This window comes from Bombus vosnesenskii, unplaced genomic scaffold (assembly GCF_011952255.1).
Source record: "Bombus vosnesenskii isolate JDL3184/JDL3185 unplaced genomic scaffold, Bvos_JDL3184-5_v1.1 scf7180000013339, whole genome shotgun sequence".
NCBI classification, from domain to species: Eukaryota; Metazoa; Arthropoda; class Insecta; order Hymenoptera; family Apidae; genus Bombus; species Bombus vosnesenskii.
The window spans coordinates 707,441-725,838 of NW_022882976.1; the positions used below are offsets into that span (position 1 = coordinate 707,441).

General features: G+C 33.0%; 3 protein-coding genes across 3 annotated transcripts; all 3 read left to right on the forward strand.

Moving 5' to 3' along the window:
- Window positions 1-1,601: 1,601 nt before the first annotated feature.
- On the forward strand, window positions 1,602-4,300 carry LOC117236039. Its single transcript, XM_033498623.1, has 3 exons — window positions 1,602-1,686; window positions 3,213-3,309; window positions 4,000-4,300. Exons 1-3 carry the CDS (start codon window positions 1,672-1,674, stop codon window positions 4,242-4,244), a joined length of 357 nt encoding a protein of 118 aa, XP_033354514.1. The 5' UTR covers window positions 1,602-1,671; the 3' UTR covers window positions 4,245-4,300.
- A 3,227-nt stretch (window positions 4,301-7,527) lies between these two features.
- On the forward strand, window positions 7,528-11,078 carry LOC117236036. The gene is made up of 3 exons (XM_033498620.1): window positions 7,528-7,569; window positions 7,701-7,767; window positions 9,402-11,078. The coding sequence occupies exons 1-3, from the start codon at window positions 7,528-7,530 to the stop codon at window positions 11,051-11,053; spliced, it is 1,761 nt and encodes a 586-aa protein (XP_033354511.1). The 3' UTR covers window positions 11,054-11,078.
- Window positions 11,079-14,676: 3,598 nt separating this feature from the next.
- Window positions 14,677-16,017, forward strand: LOC117236041 (shematrin-like protein 1). Its single transcript, XM_033498624.1, has 3 exons — window positions 14,677-14,833; window positions 15,505-15,649; window positions 15,963-16,017. Exons 1-3 carry the CDS (start codon window positions 14,816-14,818, stop codon window positions 16,013-16,015), a joined length of 216 nt encoding a protein of 71 aa, XP_033354515.1. The 5' UTR covers window positions 14,677-14,815; the 3' UTR covers window positions 16,016-16,017.
- Window positions 16,018-18,398: the final 2,381 nt, after the last annotated feature.

An 18,398-nucleotide genomic window follows, 5' to 3' on the forward strand; every position in this document is an offset into this window, starting at 1 on the left:
TTATTTTAGTGATTATGAGTCACTTATGAAACAATTTGTTTTAGACTAGTTTTTGAGGGCAAGTTGGTAAAAAGTATATCACGTTTACCTGTGCAATGTTTTCAGACTTAAATAACTTGTGGAAATAATTATAATGCTGGAAGGATGGAGATCGAACGGTCATATTCATTGGGTGTAAAGCAAGAGGCGAGTAAAAGAGATAGCGCAAAGAAAATGTGAAGAAAGATATCAGGATGGAACGTTTTAACAAATCTTTGCAAACTATTTTCTGTAATAAATCGAAATTATTCTAACTAACATTTAAACAAATTTGTTACAATTATAATGACATTAATTCTATAAATCTTTTACTAAACGAATAAAGTTACATCGCTAGTTCTTTACCTATTACATGTACATTGTACAAAAATCAGACTATTTGAATAAAAATGAACGTTGCACAAAAAACAAGAAAGTCCTTAAAGAATCCTTAAAAAAGTTTTTAAAAAAATTACTAAAATATTTTCACTTAATTAAAAAAATTCCATAAAAGATCTTAAGAAAATTCATAAAACATCCTTAAAGAAACCTTAAAAAATTCTTGAAAAATCTTCATAAACAATCTTTAACGAATTTCTAGCGTTTTACTAACATGTTAATTATTTCTTTCTACAATTGATTATAATCTAAATTGTTGCGCTCATTACGTAACATCAATCCTTGTTCTAAAGTGGATATCCTTGATCCAATTCAGTACAATAGAACGTCACAATTTCTCCATGGAATTTAGTAAGTAACTTCTGAATCATTCTTCCGTTTATCGTACTGCAGACGTGATGAATGATTCGTCGATAAAGAATGATGTACTTGCACTTAACGATTATTATGCAGTTTAGAATAATGATCCATGCTATTATATTAATTACTCGATGCTTAGAAAATAATCGTCTTATTAAATCAAATGCACCTATGAACTTCATGGTCTGAATATTGTTATGGCTAAGAAACTATGTAGGCAAAGTTATTAGTTACTAGTAATTAATGCGTGAAATAGAAGTATCTTATACAATAACTGATCGTATGAAGATTAATCAAAATATCCTTTAGTATTCAATTAACGAGATCTTTAGCTATATTTAGATATCAATTTCGATACTTATTTGTCGTGATACAATTTTCAATTTCTTCAGTCAGTAAAGTGGAAATATTTAGTACAATAACTGAGTGTATAAAGATTAATATAAATACATCTATTCTTTAGTATTTAATTAATCAAATTTGATAGTGAAATTATATTTGCTGGACGATTGTAATACCTATGAGGCAACAAAATTTTCAATTTTCAATTTGTTTAGTGAGCAACGTGCAATGAACAACTTTCAAATATTTCCTAATCGGAATCAGATTTTCCCTGATAAAAATACGAATTACAGAGTATTTACCTTATTCTGTTGGCACGACCGACGTGAGTGGTAGCTGGACGTTCACCAAGGTTAAGGTGGACGATATCCTCCATTTAGGTACGTACTGCATTCTAATAAAATCCTATATCGATGAATAACACTCGATACTGAAAGGGAATACAAGCCTTTGATTGGCCAACTGCGAGACCGAGCCCCGTATATAATTCGATCTTTAGTTTCGTGCTTTAGTTTCCTTCTTGTCTTGCAAAGTGACTACCAAAAGGTCAATATGATTCCTTTGAAGGTATGTCGTCGCACTTGTGCTCGTTTTACATAAGAATAAATAAGAAAGCACTTCGTAATCATCTAAAAATGGGATCTTAAATAACAGTATAGTTATTACATTTATTTCTAAATGACGACTTTTATACATATATGAGAATATATAAATATTAATTTCCTTAGTGAAGTGCGATAAAGTGTTATTATAATAGTGTTTTTGACAGAAGAGAGTTAAACGATATAAAAGATTTAAAATAATGAAAATTATCTAAACGCAATGATTGTTCGTTAAAATTTTCGTTTTTCTTCCAAATTTCAAATATTAAATGTTACAATTTAATTTCTAATAATCTTTAGATACGTTCGTGTATACTAATCATTTACAAAATATTGAATTAATAAAAGCAAAAGGAAGCGATAAAACATTTCGGTAAACATATGCTTTGATAATGTCAAATCGGTGTTCCTCACGTGATAATTAAATCGGGTTTTATAAGCGTTCGAACTAGAACGAAAAAGAGAAAATAGTCACAGCAACATGACTCGCGTGACTAACGTAAGAGAGGTGATTGTGTTCTCCAAGGTCCATATGTTTCACAGTAATGCTAATTCTAAAAACATGTTTAATGAACTTTGCAAATCGAACCGTTTTGAAGTGAATTTAAACGAAATAATTATTTAAACCAAATTTCGTGGCTGTGTAATTTATATCTTCTTTCCATTATTTGTTAGATTTTAATAGTTGAAATATAATCACTGCCTTACGCGAATTCTTTCGTTTACAGTGTACTCTAATAACGAAATTAGTGGAAACGAAATCCCGGCCTTGGATTGGCTAACAGTAACCTTACGCCGAGCCTATAATTCAATCTTCAAGTTTGTACTCGAGTTTCGTTCTTGTTTTACGATTCGACAAACAGAAAACACGACTACGTGTGCTGAAATAAAAGTAAACTTAAACGATGCATCTAAATGAAACTGTGTATTTTAGCTGCATATATATGTTCTTGCTTCTTTTCTTTCTTTCTTTTTTTTAACAAAAATAAAATCACAGGAGAAAGCGAAAACGTTTAACATCTAACAGTTAATATTTCAAACATGTTTGTTTAACGTTTTGCGAGATTTCTATATTCGAGTAACGATAAGACACTTTGCTTTTTACGGTATAATTAATTTATATTACCAGGTAAAAACTAACATGCAAATAATATCATACTTTCTATCGATGACTGTCGTTTACTGCCATTACCTAAGTTTGCTATCGCGAAATTAAATTCGAGGATAATAGGCTTACCTTGTTAATAATTTCTTAATTAAGAATCTGATATACCTGATTAAATTCTGTTATATCGACGAACTGAATATTGTTTTAATAATATGGGAAGATAATTTCTTTGTCTTCAGTATCTGATTGAAAGCACATATAAAAGAGCGATAAAGTACGTTCAGCTTCAAAAATTACATTGATTTAGCCAGCAGAAACAACTAGGATTTTCCCATTTCATTTTAGCGTCTGCTTATAAAATGGCAATAATTAATTGTTTACAGATCATTCTACTGTTAACTATGGTTGGTTTGCTGAACTTATCGACAGTTGCGCCGGACAGCGCAGGAATCGTAGAGATGGTGAACGGATTGGCGTATGGTAAGTCAGTCCACTTACTTTCCCTTTACGTTACATAATATCCAGAAACTTCCTTAACTTTCGTTTCTCTGCGAGTAATTTGTAATTTTGCTATTTCTATGTGTGCATTATTGTTATAACTAACTTCAAATTTGATAAAACTAATCAAACGTGTTTTCACATTCGATTGAATCACGACAGAGGACGACACTGCGTTTCGAGAACATTTCGCTCGAATTCCTTTCACTTTTATTATAAACAGTTTATCTTCTGAGAATCAGAGTAGAAGATCACAAATTCCATCATATTAAGCAAGGTTATAAAAACAGGATATAAAAATATTGGACCTGATTATACATTTTTATTGCGTGTGATTTAGAAATCGTCGAGATTTCAATGCGCCGAGTGGAGATTTCAACACTTGCGTAGGCGATATCGACTGCTTCATGTTATATCGCTCGGAACGTATAAGATTTAAGTCAATATAAAAATGAAACTAAATTAAATATAAAGTTAGTTAGTATAATTGCTACTTCAAGGATAAAAATATTGTTTAATTTATTAAAAAATTATACGATAAAGTATAATTAATATTATCATTTTAATTAAACTTTTTATCCAATTTTAATTCGATTCACTTATTAGAACTACGATGTTTACTTACGAATTGTTATTTTCCATTATTTACTAATTATTATTATTTTATTCTAGGAGGCATTCCCTATGGAAGCGTAACTGGAATGCTGGCAAAGTATCCAGGATTCATGAGACAACAATTTAATTCCATTCAGGCTCGGCAATTAAATGGATTCGGAAATGTACAACCGGTAGTTGTCAATCCAAATTTTAGGGCAACGAGACTGGTAGGCGTGCATCCGCAACCTGTACAAGTTTACAATGCTCGTGGTGTCGTTGCTCCTGGCGTTGTTGGCACGATCAGTCACATAGGATATTGAATTCCATTAGTTATAAAAAATTTCTAATAAAAAGTACAAAAGCTTTAAAACTTTCATTATACATTCCAAAAATTTCATTATATTTATTGTCACGTATGATCGTATGTATGTGTATTTAAAAATCATAGTTAAATGAAACTTTTTTAGGTAGTGTCATTAAAGATATGAGAAATCGTTTAGAATACTTTTATTCCTCTTTAGCAACTTGCTTCTTAAAAGTATATGTGAGGTAAGTATCCCTTCAATTATATGCTCTCAATCACTATGTAGCAAATGAAAAAGATTGATGGTGATATGACAAGTATATAATTCGGATGTGATCGACAACTTTCTATCTTGTGAATCAGTATTTCCGTAGCGTATACTGTAATTCTATTCCAAAATATTACTTTAAATTAGTTCCTTCCTGATTATACAATAAACTATATTATTACCCAATCTAAATAACAAATTACAACTCTAAGAATGAATCAAACGATCAATTGATATCATTTCTGTGTGTATCAATTATATAGATTCGATGATGATATTCCCGTATGAAATATACAAAACTGATCGACCATTTGTCGATTGCATTAGTTATCAGAAATTCGAGTAAAGAAATTACACGTAATTTCGTTTACGTATGAAATATTCCAAATTGGTTGGACTTATATCAATTGAATTAGGGCAGAAGCGTTTATGGAGAGAAAGTATAAATGACATCGGGTACGGTGTATGCCTGTTAGTCGTCACGAGCTGCACGCACGATGCATTACCCTCTACACGTGAGTACCTATATGAACGCTAATACGATCCTCGTTGACAGAGAGAAAAAAACCAACTGTTTCGTAACTGTGAAGATGATATTCGTCCTACATCGATGCACCATGCGGTAACGCGGCTACTTTCTTGAACCGTCAATCGAGAAAATACATTTTCGTTTCGTTTGCCTCTAACGATGTACACCGACCAATTGTTCCTTACATAATACCGCTACCTTTATCGTTTGTTAAACCTGTCAGATTGTCTTATCATATATATTTAATATAAAAAAATATCGTACCGGTACTTTGCATAAACGAACATCATAAATCATTAATAAGGATTAAAAATTAATCGCCGCACGATGTATCGTATATAAATTACAGAAGATGATAAAGTATAATAAATTTGAAACAAGTCAGTGAAACTTCTCGATTAAATTCCGTAAAAGAAGTTTGGATACGCAAACCTCACAGATCTCAGAGTATGTAATCGTAAAATGAAATTGTCGCCGTTGATTCTAATCGTCGCAACAAAATCGTAATCGTTGAGTAGCCATGAAAATTTATTGCTATTTGCAAACAGTGTAGTGCACAGATGCTGTATCAGATTTACACGTGTCAGATAAATTTTAATGAATCGTTCTGCAAACGTCGTGTGTTAGATTCGCACTAATATATTCGCAAGTGCACGTCCTTGCGAGAAAAAAGGCTTAGACGTTGCATAATCGTGCTAATTACGATCCAACCAGAACAATATGAGACAGTATGCATGTACATCATGTTCTGAGAACGCGTTCCACTTGGAGTCAATGCAATTAACTGTAAACGAATATCTATCTAAAGCAATAAATTCCATAAAATCTTCGTCACTGATAGAAAGAAGAAAAAAGAAAACATTGATTGTCAACAAGGTGTTTTATTGTGTTATGTTTCCCAGACGTTTAATTAAGAGAACAAATGTGTGTGTTAAATTAACGGACACAGATTCATATCGATTGTTGGAAAATCCTTTTATCGTTCGTGTCGAACGACAGTCGGATCGTTGATTGATCGGTTGCTATTGTTCAATGGAAACTTATATGTCAGCTTCGTTAGAAAATAGATGAAACGTGGGCGTTCTTCGGGTACAACTTTAGATCGCGATAGTGACCATTCATAAGGACTACGGCACGTATAAATCGTGAGTGACCATGTGTATTTTATTGCGATCGCGGTGTACGCCGCTTGTAGAAATTAACTTCGTGAATGAATAAACCATGAATGAAACGGGAATACAACTCCTTATTTGCTTTCTACGCGATTTACTTATTGTCGATTGATACGTGCCGTACAGATTTATGTACTTGGCTTCGTGTAACTTTCCGCTGTAAAGAGCATTCGATAATCAATTAATCGATCACTGATGATAATATATCTACATTTATCAGTTATCAATATAATATAATACTTACACATACATATTTGTTGCTATCCAGACAGTATCAAATCAGAATTTAGCTTCTGGTAGATACTATTTGTTACTGGAGATTGATTTGAAAGAGAAAATATTTCTGAAAAGAAAGAATTTTTAGTACTTAGAAAGTACCTACTGATTTCTATAAATGAGTATCTATGCATTAGTAAGCTGATGTGCAGTCGTATAAGTCCATAATTACGATCATATGAAAAGTCGCGAATAATAAGTAACAATTCACATAATTATTTCCTTATGCGGACTGCGACGAGTGATACAATAATTGCAATCTATTTTCTTTGGTTCCTTTCATGCGTGCCGCACCTTTCACAATGCAATTTTAATGTTATATAACCGTGGTCGATTATTTTCTCGATCGTGTTCGCTCAGTTTTATTCTTGGAATTCTAGATATTTCAGGAAGCAACAAGTTTGCTACGATCAATTCGTTCGCCATAGGTCACAATCTCGTGGATAACAGGTTCCATGAAAACTAAATGAGAAATATTGATGACTTTCCATTGCAAGAGTGCTATGTCTTGTAAACAAACACGAATACCTGTCATACTTTGATAGCTGCTCATAAATAGCGACACGGGTCAATGAAACAAAAAATGAAAAAGTTATGCTTACAAATATTTATCAAAATTAAATTTAAAACTAGTTTATAGCGAACATCGTAATGTATTAAAAAATCATAAGTTATTTCAAACTTAATACAACATTTCTACTCACACTCAAATCTGAGAAGGTTGAAAAATTTAATCCAAATCCGACATCGTAATCGTCTAAAACATTAAGTCAGACCTTAATTCAAAATTTTTATTCAAACTCAAATTTAAAATAATTAAAATCCTAAATCGAAAGCCAATATTACAATCCTGTAAAAAAACTAAATACAGAGAAAACTGAAACAGAAGTGCTTGAATCAAAACATTTCGAAACTCAGAGACGTTCTTCCGCCTCCGCGATTGCCTGCTCGCAAAATTTTCACAATCGGTCATACCACGTGCAAACCAAGTGTGTCATGTATGAAACAGTGCGTTGATCTTCGGGTTTGAGCATGTAGCTTCTCCCATTGCATAATGAAAAATAAAACATCGTATTACAGAAAATTGGTGGGCACGGTATCGCGAGCCTCTCATTACTCGCTCCGTATTACGTAGTTCAAAGGGAAGCTTATATTTTCCTCATTTAAAAAGAGAAGGAAAGCCTTCACTCTTCCCATTGACTATTTTTACTTTAATTTTCATTGCAGATAACGGCGGTGATCGTTAGTCTATGGATTCTTCGGGACAACGTGAACGCGGCAAAAAGCGGACTCAGTAAGTCGATTATTATTCCGTTCTGGGAAACGCTTTTAAACATCACTATGCACACCCTTGAACTGCTTTTAGAACAATGACAATTATTTTTAGAAAGGAAAATTCTACGAGACGAATGAGATCAGTTTTATTTTATTAAATGCGTTGATATTTAGAATCGTTTGATATTAAATCGCGCCGATATTTGAAATTGTTTGCTATAAAATGCACTTGACGTTTACGAATCTTTAAACTTGTTTAATTACTTAGTTGCTTGTTTAAATTACTCTGTTTACTGCTGAGGAAAACTGCAAAGCTGCTTTAATAAATCGCGTAATTCGTTCTATCCTGATTTATTATGGTCAATGGAGAAATTCAAAAAGACAAATTAAACATATTTTGATCTTTGTAAGTATATGTAAATATACGAAATTGGCCAATCTTGTATGAAGTAAACGATGGCAGAAGTATTCGAACAGAGAAAGTGTAATTGACATCCAATATGATGCATGCCAGTTGGTCTTCATGAACGATGCACGCACGTTGCATTATCCACGTGAGTTCACGAACACTAATAGGATCCCCGTTGACAGGTTAAAAAGAGCACTTTCGCAACTATGACGATAAATGACAATCTTCGTCCTACATTGATGCTTCTCATGGCAGACGAGTCACTTCTTTTATATCTTTGAATCGTGACAACTAATTTATGATTTCCAATTTAAATGTTAAATAATATACTACATGAAATGTTATCTTTAATTATGAAAATTTCTGGTTTCTGTTCGTTCAGAATTTCTGTGGCACTTCGAATACTTTTAGTTGATGACGATTGTAATAATTAATTTAATAATAATAATAATTCAAACAGAATAATTTAGACAGACTTTCTATTTGCAAATACGCTATTTGACGCAGAAGTAAATTTTTTAAATATAATTGTACAGTAACTCTTTCAAAAATAAGTATCTGTCTATTTAATTCCTATTTCAATTCAACTTGCATGCTTTTAATCCTCATGGACACAATTATGCTAAAAAATTCTTCACTAGTAAATTGTGTAGTACACGTGTAGAACACGGATTTTGCCGCGGGCAAATTTTTTCTTCCTTACTTTCGACTATTCATCACACTCACAATTTCCTTATTGCGCTTGGTTTAGACTTTGGGACTTTTTCTAGTTACACTAAACCATGTTTGCATTGAATGGTGTCTGTTTGCCTCTGGCTATACTTCCAGCTTCAGCCTTCCACATCTACTATCGTGGCGTTTATCCTTACATCCGTAAGCTGTGACATCAACATACTGTATTGACCCGAACATTTGCTTTCTTGTAATTTGTCTCGAGCGTGTTGTAACATGCTTGAATATCAAATTAACGAAACCACTAACAAAGATACTAGCTGTCTTTTCAAAGCCTAAGATCCACGCGATAAATATGTAAAAATGTAAATGGCAAAGGTTGAGATACATAATAATGTGAAATGATTGTATTTATACAGAAAATTTCGAATTAATAAAAAAAAAAAAGAAACTAGAAAAAAGCTAAAAGATCCCGTCAAACAACATAAAAAGATAAGTTAATTATTTAAATTCTGAAATTCTTTAAAACTATATCGAACCAATAACATCTAAATCGTTTTGTTGCGAAATAGGTACCGAGGTACTGACTTCTTTCGCCAGGAACATCGCGTCGGTCCTGTCAACGACCTTGCTAAACGATTACCAGGATCCACCATCGAACCAATCATCGAGTAACCTTCTGAAAAGAATCCAGGAAACACAATTCTCCTTAGACATTGGCCGTACTCAGCCAGAGAGTTCCGAAATCTCATCAAATACTTCTTTCAATCGTTATCCGCGATATACTCGTGAATCTTCTTCAAACGAAGGAAAACAAACGTTCCAGAACAGTTTCTTAACGAACACACCCCAATACTCGAAATATTACAATTCAGAAGCGTACAAACCATACGAATTCGCGTCGAATCGCGATGCGCGAATTTCTTACAACCAACTGAACGTAGAAACACCTGGGAACGTCAATAGTGGTACGAAAGATAATTCTATCGACGTAAATATTAAGGCAGCTCCTTTGCATTATTCCAATCAATACCAGCAATCTTCAGGATTCAGATACAAATCTGAACCTATACATCAATTATCTAACGCAAATCACTATGCTCAGTTTGACCCTCAGCCGAATTATCATCATCTATCGTCTCAGACACCTGTTAATTCTCAGGAATCTTCAACAACCGAAGGGCTTAACCCAAACGATGAAAACGAGAATACTCAGATCGCTCGAATAACTCGTAGGCCGTTTAACTTAAATTACCATAGTCCCTTTACTACTCCTTATTATCCATTTCATCAACATCCAGGATTCTATTCTCACCATAGGCCCATCGAAGGTGAAAACCAACCTGTGAATCCAAGTAGTGGGCAGGATGAAAGTAACCCGCCTAGATTGATCAATGATCAGAATCAAGGCCAGACCGCTATAGGGGGATACGATTACAGTCCTCGTTTTCATCATAAGCAACCTTATTACGATGGTTTTTATCATGGATTTCCTGGATTTTACCCTGGTCCTTTTAACGAGTCTTTTTATCGGGGAAACGTGGAACAAGGTGGTGGTAATGGAACATATAGTCCTTATGATCCTTATAATCCGTTTTATTTTCATGGTTCAAAGTTTGGTCCTTATGTTCCTTACAATCAACCCTATTATCCGAACTTTAATGGGCAAAGAAGACCCGTGGAACCACAAAATCCACCTGAGAATCAAGGACATCCTGAACAAATAACATCACCAGAAAATGTACAAGGTGATGTCAATTCTACCGGATATTATCCTCCGTATGGTGGATATCCTTATGGCTTTCCACCATATGGACCCTACTATGGTGGTTTTAATTTTCATTCCTATCCTTTGGCACCGTTTCATGGGTTACCTTATCGTTTTGGCTTCCACAATTATCTATTTCCAGGAATCAAACCTGTACCTTATTTGAATTTCTATCCAAGTAGTTATCCACTGGTTCATTCTTATCCTTTCGGTGGATATTATCCTTATTATAAACGACCTGCAGTAACTGAGAAACCTGAACAAACAGAGAAGGCTAATGAAAATCATAAAACCGGGTCAGCCCCCAATAGCGAAGCTGAAATGTTGTCTGAAAGCAAGTCGGAAGAGGTTCGATCTCTTACTTCAAATGGATATAAGAAGCGCGCTTCGTTTGGACTTGTGACCAAAGAAAGAAATAAGGTAGCGAGTGATCGATCGTTGAATCAGTTATCTTGATGTAATTTATAATTATCACTAAATTGTGGATTTTTATACAAAATATATTTTTTATGGGTATAGTTAAAGAAATAAAATTTAAATATAGATTTGTTTTAAGAATTATGACCAGTATTTTATTTTACATATTTTATATATATCTGTATATTATATACATTCTAAATTTCACCAAAAACTACAAAAAAATTCACAATATAATTATTGTAATATGTTAGTATTTATGTATTTAATGTAAGAAACATTTGTATGTATCATCATTAATTAAAGTATTGTGGACATTTTCTCTTTCCTTTGTAATTTCCTTATTATTTTCGCTACTACTGACTCTCTCCCAATTCTTTTAATAACATCGGTGACGCATACATTCTCTCAATTGTGTCAATCACATTGTTGACACGTATGATGCGCTTCCTCAATTGTTTCAATCTCACCGGTGCATTGTCGCAACTATTTTATTTTTGTGTTCATCATTGCAATCAAAATTCTCTATGAATTTCATAATGAGTTTGTTTGAGTCAATTTTATTATATCAATTTTATTATTTGGGTTAATTTCTGTGAGTCAATTTTATAATAAAAATATTTTATTACTTCTGCGAAGGAAAACGAGGAGGATAAACAGAATGAAATAGGCAGGATAAACAGGAAAAATGGAATTTCGGTGTGCAATAGCAAAATGATCCTTCTATGATTAAAGATATATGTCCTTTGTCCTAGATGATTGCAACAAATACTTACCTAGCGATTCATTAAAATAGTCACTTTACATTCATCGAATCATCGAATTCTATTGGAAACCGCAGCGGAAAATTTTCAATGTGATTATAATTACGACCTGTTCTCAGGTCGCCTCCGACGTTGGAAAAATTTAATTGAGGTCCAACAAGGTGTTCCGACGACTTAATTGACAATTTATCTGACGACTAATCCGACGACGCGTGCCGTAACTTGGCATTGCTCAACGAAACGTTCCCATACTTATGATATACAAAAAAGTTCCCATAGCTCTAGTTGGCCTTATCCTGCAATTACACGCCGTGCCCATCACGCATGCCAACTATTACGGTCTAATAATTTTCGTGACCTTCGTAAAGATCTCTTATATACGCAAATGTGACCTATCAATCGATCATTAAAGATGACACGATGCAATTAAGAACTCGACATTTATAATATGTATGGAAAATGTATAGATGCAAAAACGTAGAGAATGAAATATGATATAGAAAAATATATAAAATATCAAATTTATAATATTTAATGGGTGAAGTAAATCTTTATTTAGATTAAAAATTTCTATTAATTGTATCCATAAAAATTTGTGTAAGCACCCTTAATCCAGTGATCAAAGGTAAGAGATAAAATGACAATTATCCGTTCAGAAGAATCAATCGAATCCTGATTGTCCTCCAATGGATCATTTGGTTCCAGAACGGTAACAACGCAATAAAATTGATATATTGTTTTCCCCTCAAGGTGAACAAATCGTGATACGTAATACGCGGAAAATCCTTCATCGTTCACAATATTGCCGATCATAGATTCTGGGGAAGTATTTATCGTGAAAACAAGAAAAAAGGATCACGTAACTGATGGAATTAGATTCTGAATGTTTTTGACGCGATGATTAAGGCGAGGCTGATTATGTATCATGCAAATTAGCAACAATATCGCTGGCAATAGTTTAATATCACTCAATAACGAAACTGATTTTACATACATATATATGTATGTATGTTGGTCATTCGAGCAGGTTTCTACTTGATCAGTTGTGAAGATTACGAGTCACGACTGCAAATGCTCAACCAAACCAAACCTGTTGGTTACAATTTGTGCACAAAGTTATATAATTAAATGGATCGATAAATCAAGCAGCAAAACACTAACGGAATACGTGATATGTCTGATGCATATGCAATAATTGCACGCGATAAACGAAACATTCGACATAAAGAAATGCAGCAGGTATTTACGAATCGTGAAGTCACGCAATTCTTTTCCAGAGAAACGAAATGATTATTCATTGCATATATCAATTACGCGATTATGTTATAGAAGATGTGCTGCGCATTTCCTCGAGTCATCGATGAATTTCAATGCGGTGTAATATACTTTCGATTATATTATATACTTTACCGATTCGTCCAGTCCATCGAAAGGATTTGCTGAATAATTTAAAATAAAAAATGGAAGGAAAGAAAGGAACGAGAAAAATTCATATACATTCGTGCGAACACCAGAATATTTTTGATTCAACGAAGATCCAGTTGGGCAACGTTACGCTCAATGAGGCTTACAAGTATCGCGCATTAACTGCAATTAATGACAGACACATCCTCGGTTCCATGTGTGTCGCAACGATCATTTTTTTCTTTCTCGATTTCGTCCCGCGACCCATACCGTGTAATTTCACCATTTTGTAACGTGTTCCCCTCTTCCATGCTCCTGTTACACAACCCATAACTTTTCTTCTTTCTGTCTCGATCACGATACCCACGATTGCATCTTCTTTCGTCGCATCGTGCATTCGTGCACACACTGCCCTTACTCGAGTAATAATTAAATTATCCAACAGCGTAGAAATGACTAGTTGAAAATCTTGTTTTATTCAATAACTTCTACTATCTATTATTAGAAGATGATTAGGTAAATATTAATTATTAATTCGTACACTGACACAATTCTGACTATTTATCTTCTGAACCTTAGAATTACCAACTGATAATTTTTCATAGTAATTTTATGAATTTGCAGCTCTTATAGGGAACTAAATGATTTTTAAACTTTCTAAGATTTAAGATCTAAGATTTTTAAGACACAATATGGATAAAGCTATGCATAATAATTTCCTATGCATTGCGTATTTTCTCGCATATTTTTTACGTCGATTCCCTCAATTTTATACTTTAGAAGTTTTATTCCGAGTTTTAATTTCGGCGCTTTATCCTTAGTTTTATTCTCAGCTTCATTAGCATATCTTAGTCAGATAGATAGAATTCTAGCGTTAGCAAGTTATTTTAGGAACAGCGTTGATTACAAAGTGACACAGTAGACCGTGTAAATCATCACAAGAATGACAAGAAGAATAGAAATTCATACTATTAAAATTGAGATCGACACGAACACGATAATTTCAGCTGTCATATATCAATTCGAAATACATGATTCGCTTCTAATCACGTTATATTCTTGCTTTGCAAATGCATGAGATTTCCAAAAAGAAATCCAATTTTCCAAATCGAGTCGCCAGTTCAGGTCTCGAATAATAAGTAAACCCATTCTTGTCGCGCAGGACCAACTAATTTAGCGGGTCCACGGAATTTAGAATGCAAATATCACGACAACGTTCTTCTGGGTAACGTATTCTTCTTTCCAGGTACGTAAGAGGCATTGGGAAATTTAATGGAAGGTTTCTCAGACGAAAAGCGTAGATTCCTCGGCAAATTTGGATGTCAAGGCACTGTTCACAGGGCGTGCACACGGTTGACCACCCCGAAACACCGTTGTTGCATCGTCTCTCTTTCATAATGACGTGTTGCATTCGCATAATCCCAGAATAACAATACCAGTCTTTGCTATTAGTGTTAACAGAGGGAAGCCAATACGAAGGCTGGGAAAATTGCTGATGGGGGCCGTGGCGGAACTCGCCTTTGTTATAAAAGAAACGGAGACCAACGTTGAACGGACAGTGGTACACTACTGACAGATCGGAAAAATTAGTGCAATTCCTCGAGGAGATAACAGGTGTGTCAGCTGACAGAGAATGGCTTGCTTGAAACTTGTGAGTAAAGAAATCATTATGCCCAACAAAGAAATAAATTGATCAATTCCATTAAAGATAATTTAATTTTTGAAAAATCACACACTAATAGTGCATTCTAGTACTAAAATGATGAAATTTTGGAAAATGTTGATCAATTTGATTTATGTATAGCGTTATTCACGTGAATATATCATATAGGGGATAAAAAAATTAATTTTCACTCGTTATTAAATTGATAATTGACGCTTAAATATTTTATTTCTTATTTATTTTGAAAATAATATGCAATCACTGAATACTGCAAGTATAGATGGTTTTCTATATTCTATTTCGACGAGAGAAATTTTTATTCCAATTTTGTTTGGAGTATTTCTTTTTTCCCTTCATAATGCGACGAGACGTAAATGATTTATACATCTTCAGGTTATATGACTCGTTTTTCGTACTGAGAATTTTTTATAGTTTTTAAGAAGTTATATCTGGAGAACATCGTAAACTTAAAAGGAAGTATTACATGAGGAAAAAATACACAGGTAAACAAGTGTAAAGGAATATGTTAGTGTATAAACGAATTTTTTAGAAATATAGTTTCGTGGAATTGAACAATATATAAGATTTGTGACATTTATTATGCATGTATATAATGCATGTATATTTATGCACATTTTGAGGATGATGTTTCTTTCTAGTACACAGTCCTGCTGCTGGCTGTCATTATTGGCATCGTCGCTGCGAAACCAGGATACTTAGGTGGATACTACGGCGGATATTATCCTTACATTTATAGCTACAGATATCCATTCTACGGATATGGCCACGGATTCGGACATTATGGTAAGAGTACAGAATGCATGAGAAAATTTAGAACGCGAAAAAAGTGCTTTCAACGTCAATGAATTTTTTGTAAGCTTTAATTGACATTCCATTAAATGTTATATCATGTGAGATTTTATATTTCTAACTATATTATAAAATAAATTTTGTTAAATTTTTATTTGATTATTGCTTGAGATCCTTTCTAACAATTATTGTAAAATGGACAAAATATTCATCGACGTTGCACATTCACGAGCAGAATTATATATCATAAAATGAACAAAATATTCATCGACGTTGCCCTGTCATCCTAATCTGCTTTTCCCCTTAGGCTACCCCTATTATGGTTATGGTCACGGATTCGGTCACTATGGCTATCATTAATCGAAAAGACGACTGTTTGGATACCACGATACCCAAGGAAGAAATATTTTAAAACCGATCTATCCTCGTACATTCGCCAATTTTATAATCGAAATCTTCTTTTATACAACAAGCTTTACTGCAAACTGCATTTATTTTCTATTAAATAATATTCTCGAAGTTCTAGTTATTGCTAAAGCAATGACGAAGATGTTTGTCAAGTAAGTGACTTGAACTGTAGTTGATTAAATTTTATACTTTCATCGTCGTTAAAAATGTTGTGCAAATGAAACAAATAAAATGTAGATTTCAGTGAGATTGTCGTGTCTGGAATATCTTATCATAGAGCCTTACATAAACCTTTTCTGTTACACAGTTCTTTACGAATAATAATAATAAAATTGTAAACCTACTTGTTCGATTGTTTCGTGAAAGTATCATTTAATATAATTTTTTTACATATCAGTATCATTACGTTCACTTACGATCACTTCTGCAAGTGGACAAGAAAAAGGAAGACGAAACATTAATAATAATAAGAATACATATATATATTTGTAATAAATATTACAGTGCATTTCGTGAAACTCTAAAAATCAACTTTTAATCATAACATTCATTACTAAAATGAAAACGAATTCCTTGAAAAAAAAAGGTTACAGTTACAAAAGAAAAAGGAGGAAATATAAATAAATACATCATAGCGTCTGAATTGAGCAAATACTTAAACTTAAAATTCATTGCATGATAAAGGACATTAAGCGTAAAGTAGTGATTTCATAGAGTTTCATAATATTGAATCATGAACTGGCGACTGATCGTGAATCACGAAAATGCAGCAGAGAATGTGACAGACACAAAAAGTGAGAAATATGACACTTTTGTGTCTGTCACAAGCTACCTGATATCGGAGAATAATCCAATGTAATTTGAGATGGTCGAATATTTGAAAACATCGAAATAAAATTCCACGAAGTTTAGTCGGTATCTTGGAAATTAGATACTAATGCGATATTCATATGTATGAATTCCGACGTTCTGCTTGATATTACGAAACGTTATAATACTTGTTTGAAAAACTTCGAATTTGTTGCAATTAATTCACACAATGTAGAGAAGTTTCAGAACGATATTGTCGCAAAAGTTAGAATTTCGTAGGTGAACATACCCAACGTTAAAGTCATTAGGGTCTGACGTACTATTTTATTTGAAAGATCAGAGATAGACAAAGAAGAGTTAATTGTTACGGCTTAAAAGTACTTTTAGTCTCAAGATATATATGTATGGCCTTCTAACGTCAGGTGAATGGTCGGACCTACATAATTTTTTCGACCTTTTTAAAGCTATATTTTATATATCAAGTCTTCCAGGTATTTTGAATACGAATATTTGTGATTCAAGGAAAGTTTGCAGAAAAAGAAAGTGAAGGATACTAGATGAATACAGTTAAAAATCTTTAATGGAACAGTGATGAAAAATATTTATACTCGGAGTAAAAGATATAAGAATATTCGGTGTCTTTAGTTATAAATTTTATTCAAGGTTTTACTAATAAACGGAAATATTTTATTCATATAAGCAATTCCCGTTTGATACTATATAAATTAAGCAAAATGTTACCGAAGTAACTAACAGCGTAAAATGGAGTTTTCAGAAAAATCTGGAATAAATTCTAAATTTCATAAAATTGCACAAATATGTATATTTCTGAAATTTTGTCCAAGATCAAATAAAAATGAAACTAAAATAGCGGTACGATTAATAAATGAAGGAATCCGTGATGTCTGAAAAAGTGGCAAGCTTAGGTAAAGAATTGTGCACAAAATAACCCCAAGCTTTAGCACTTTCGCCAAGTGATCAGCACCTAATTCTCAACAACAGTCACTCCTGGGTTTACCGTAAAACGAGATAGAATCGATACGTTGTAGAATCGATGGTGTTTGTGGGAACCACTCGGCGGTCCAGCAAGGGTTAATAAAATACATAGTATAATGACTGACTACTAGTCAATGAACATATTTAGTATATTGAATTCATATCAATATGTTGGTATATCATTGGGCATATCATCTAATATGTTGATCGAGTATTTAAGCGCAATAATCGACAGGACTTGTAGTCTCTCGATTGAGCACTATTGACGATGCTGTATACTTATATCTTCTACATCAATTCATTTATTATGCAACTTTGTTTTCGCTTTAATATAGATTAAATTATAGTAAGACTACGGATATTCATGCAAGTTCATATATTTATGAATTAAATTAAATTAAACAATTAAATTAAACAAATCTACAATTAAAAGAGTAGGATTTTTAATAGAGATTCTTTTATCTATTGAATATTATAACAAGTAACTTTGAATATTTTATTTTTGCATATTACATTTTTAATTTCCCAT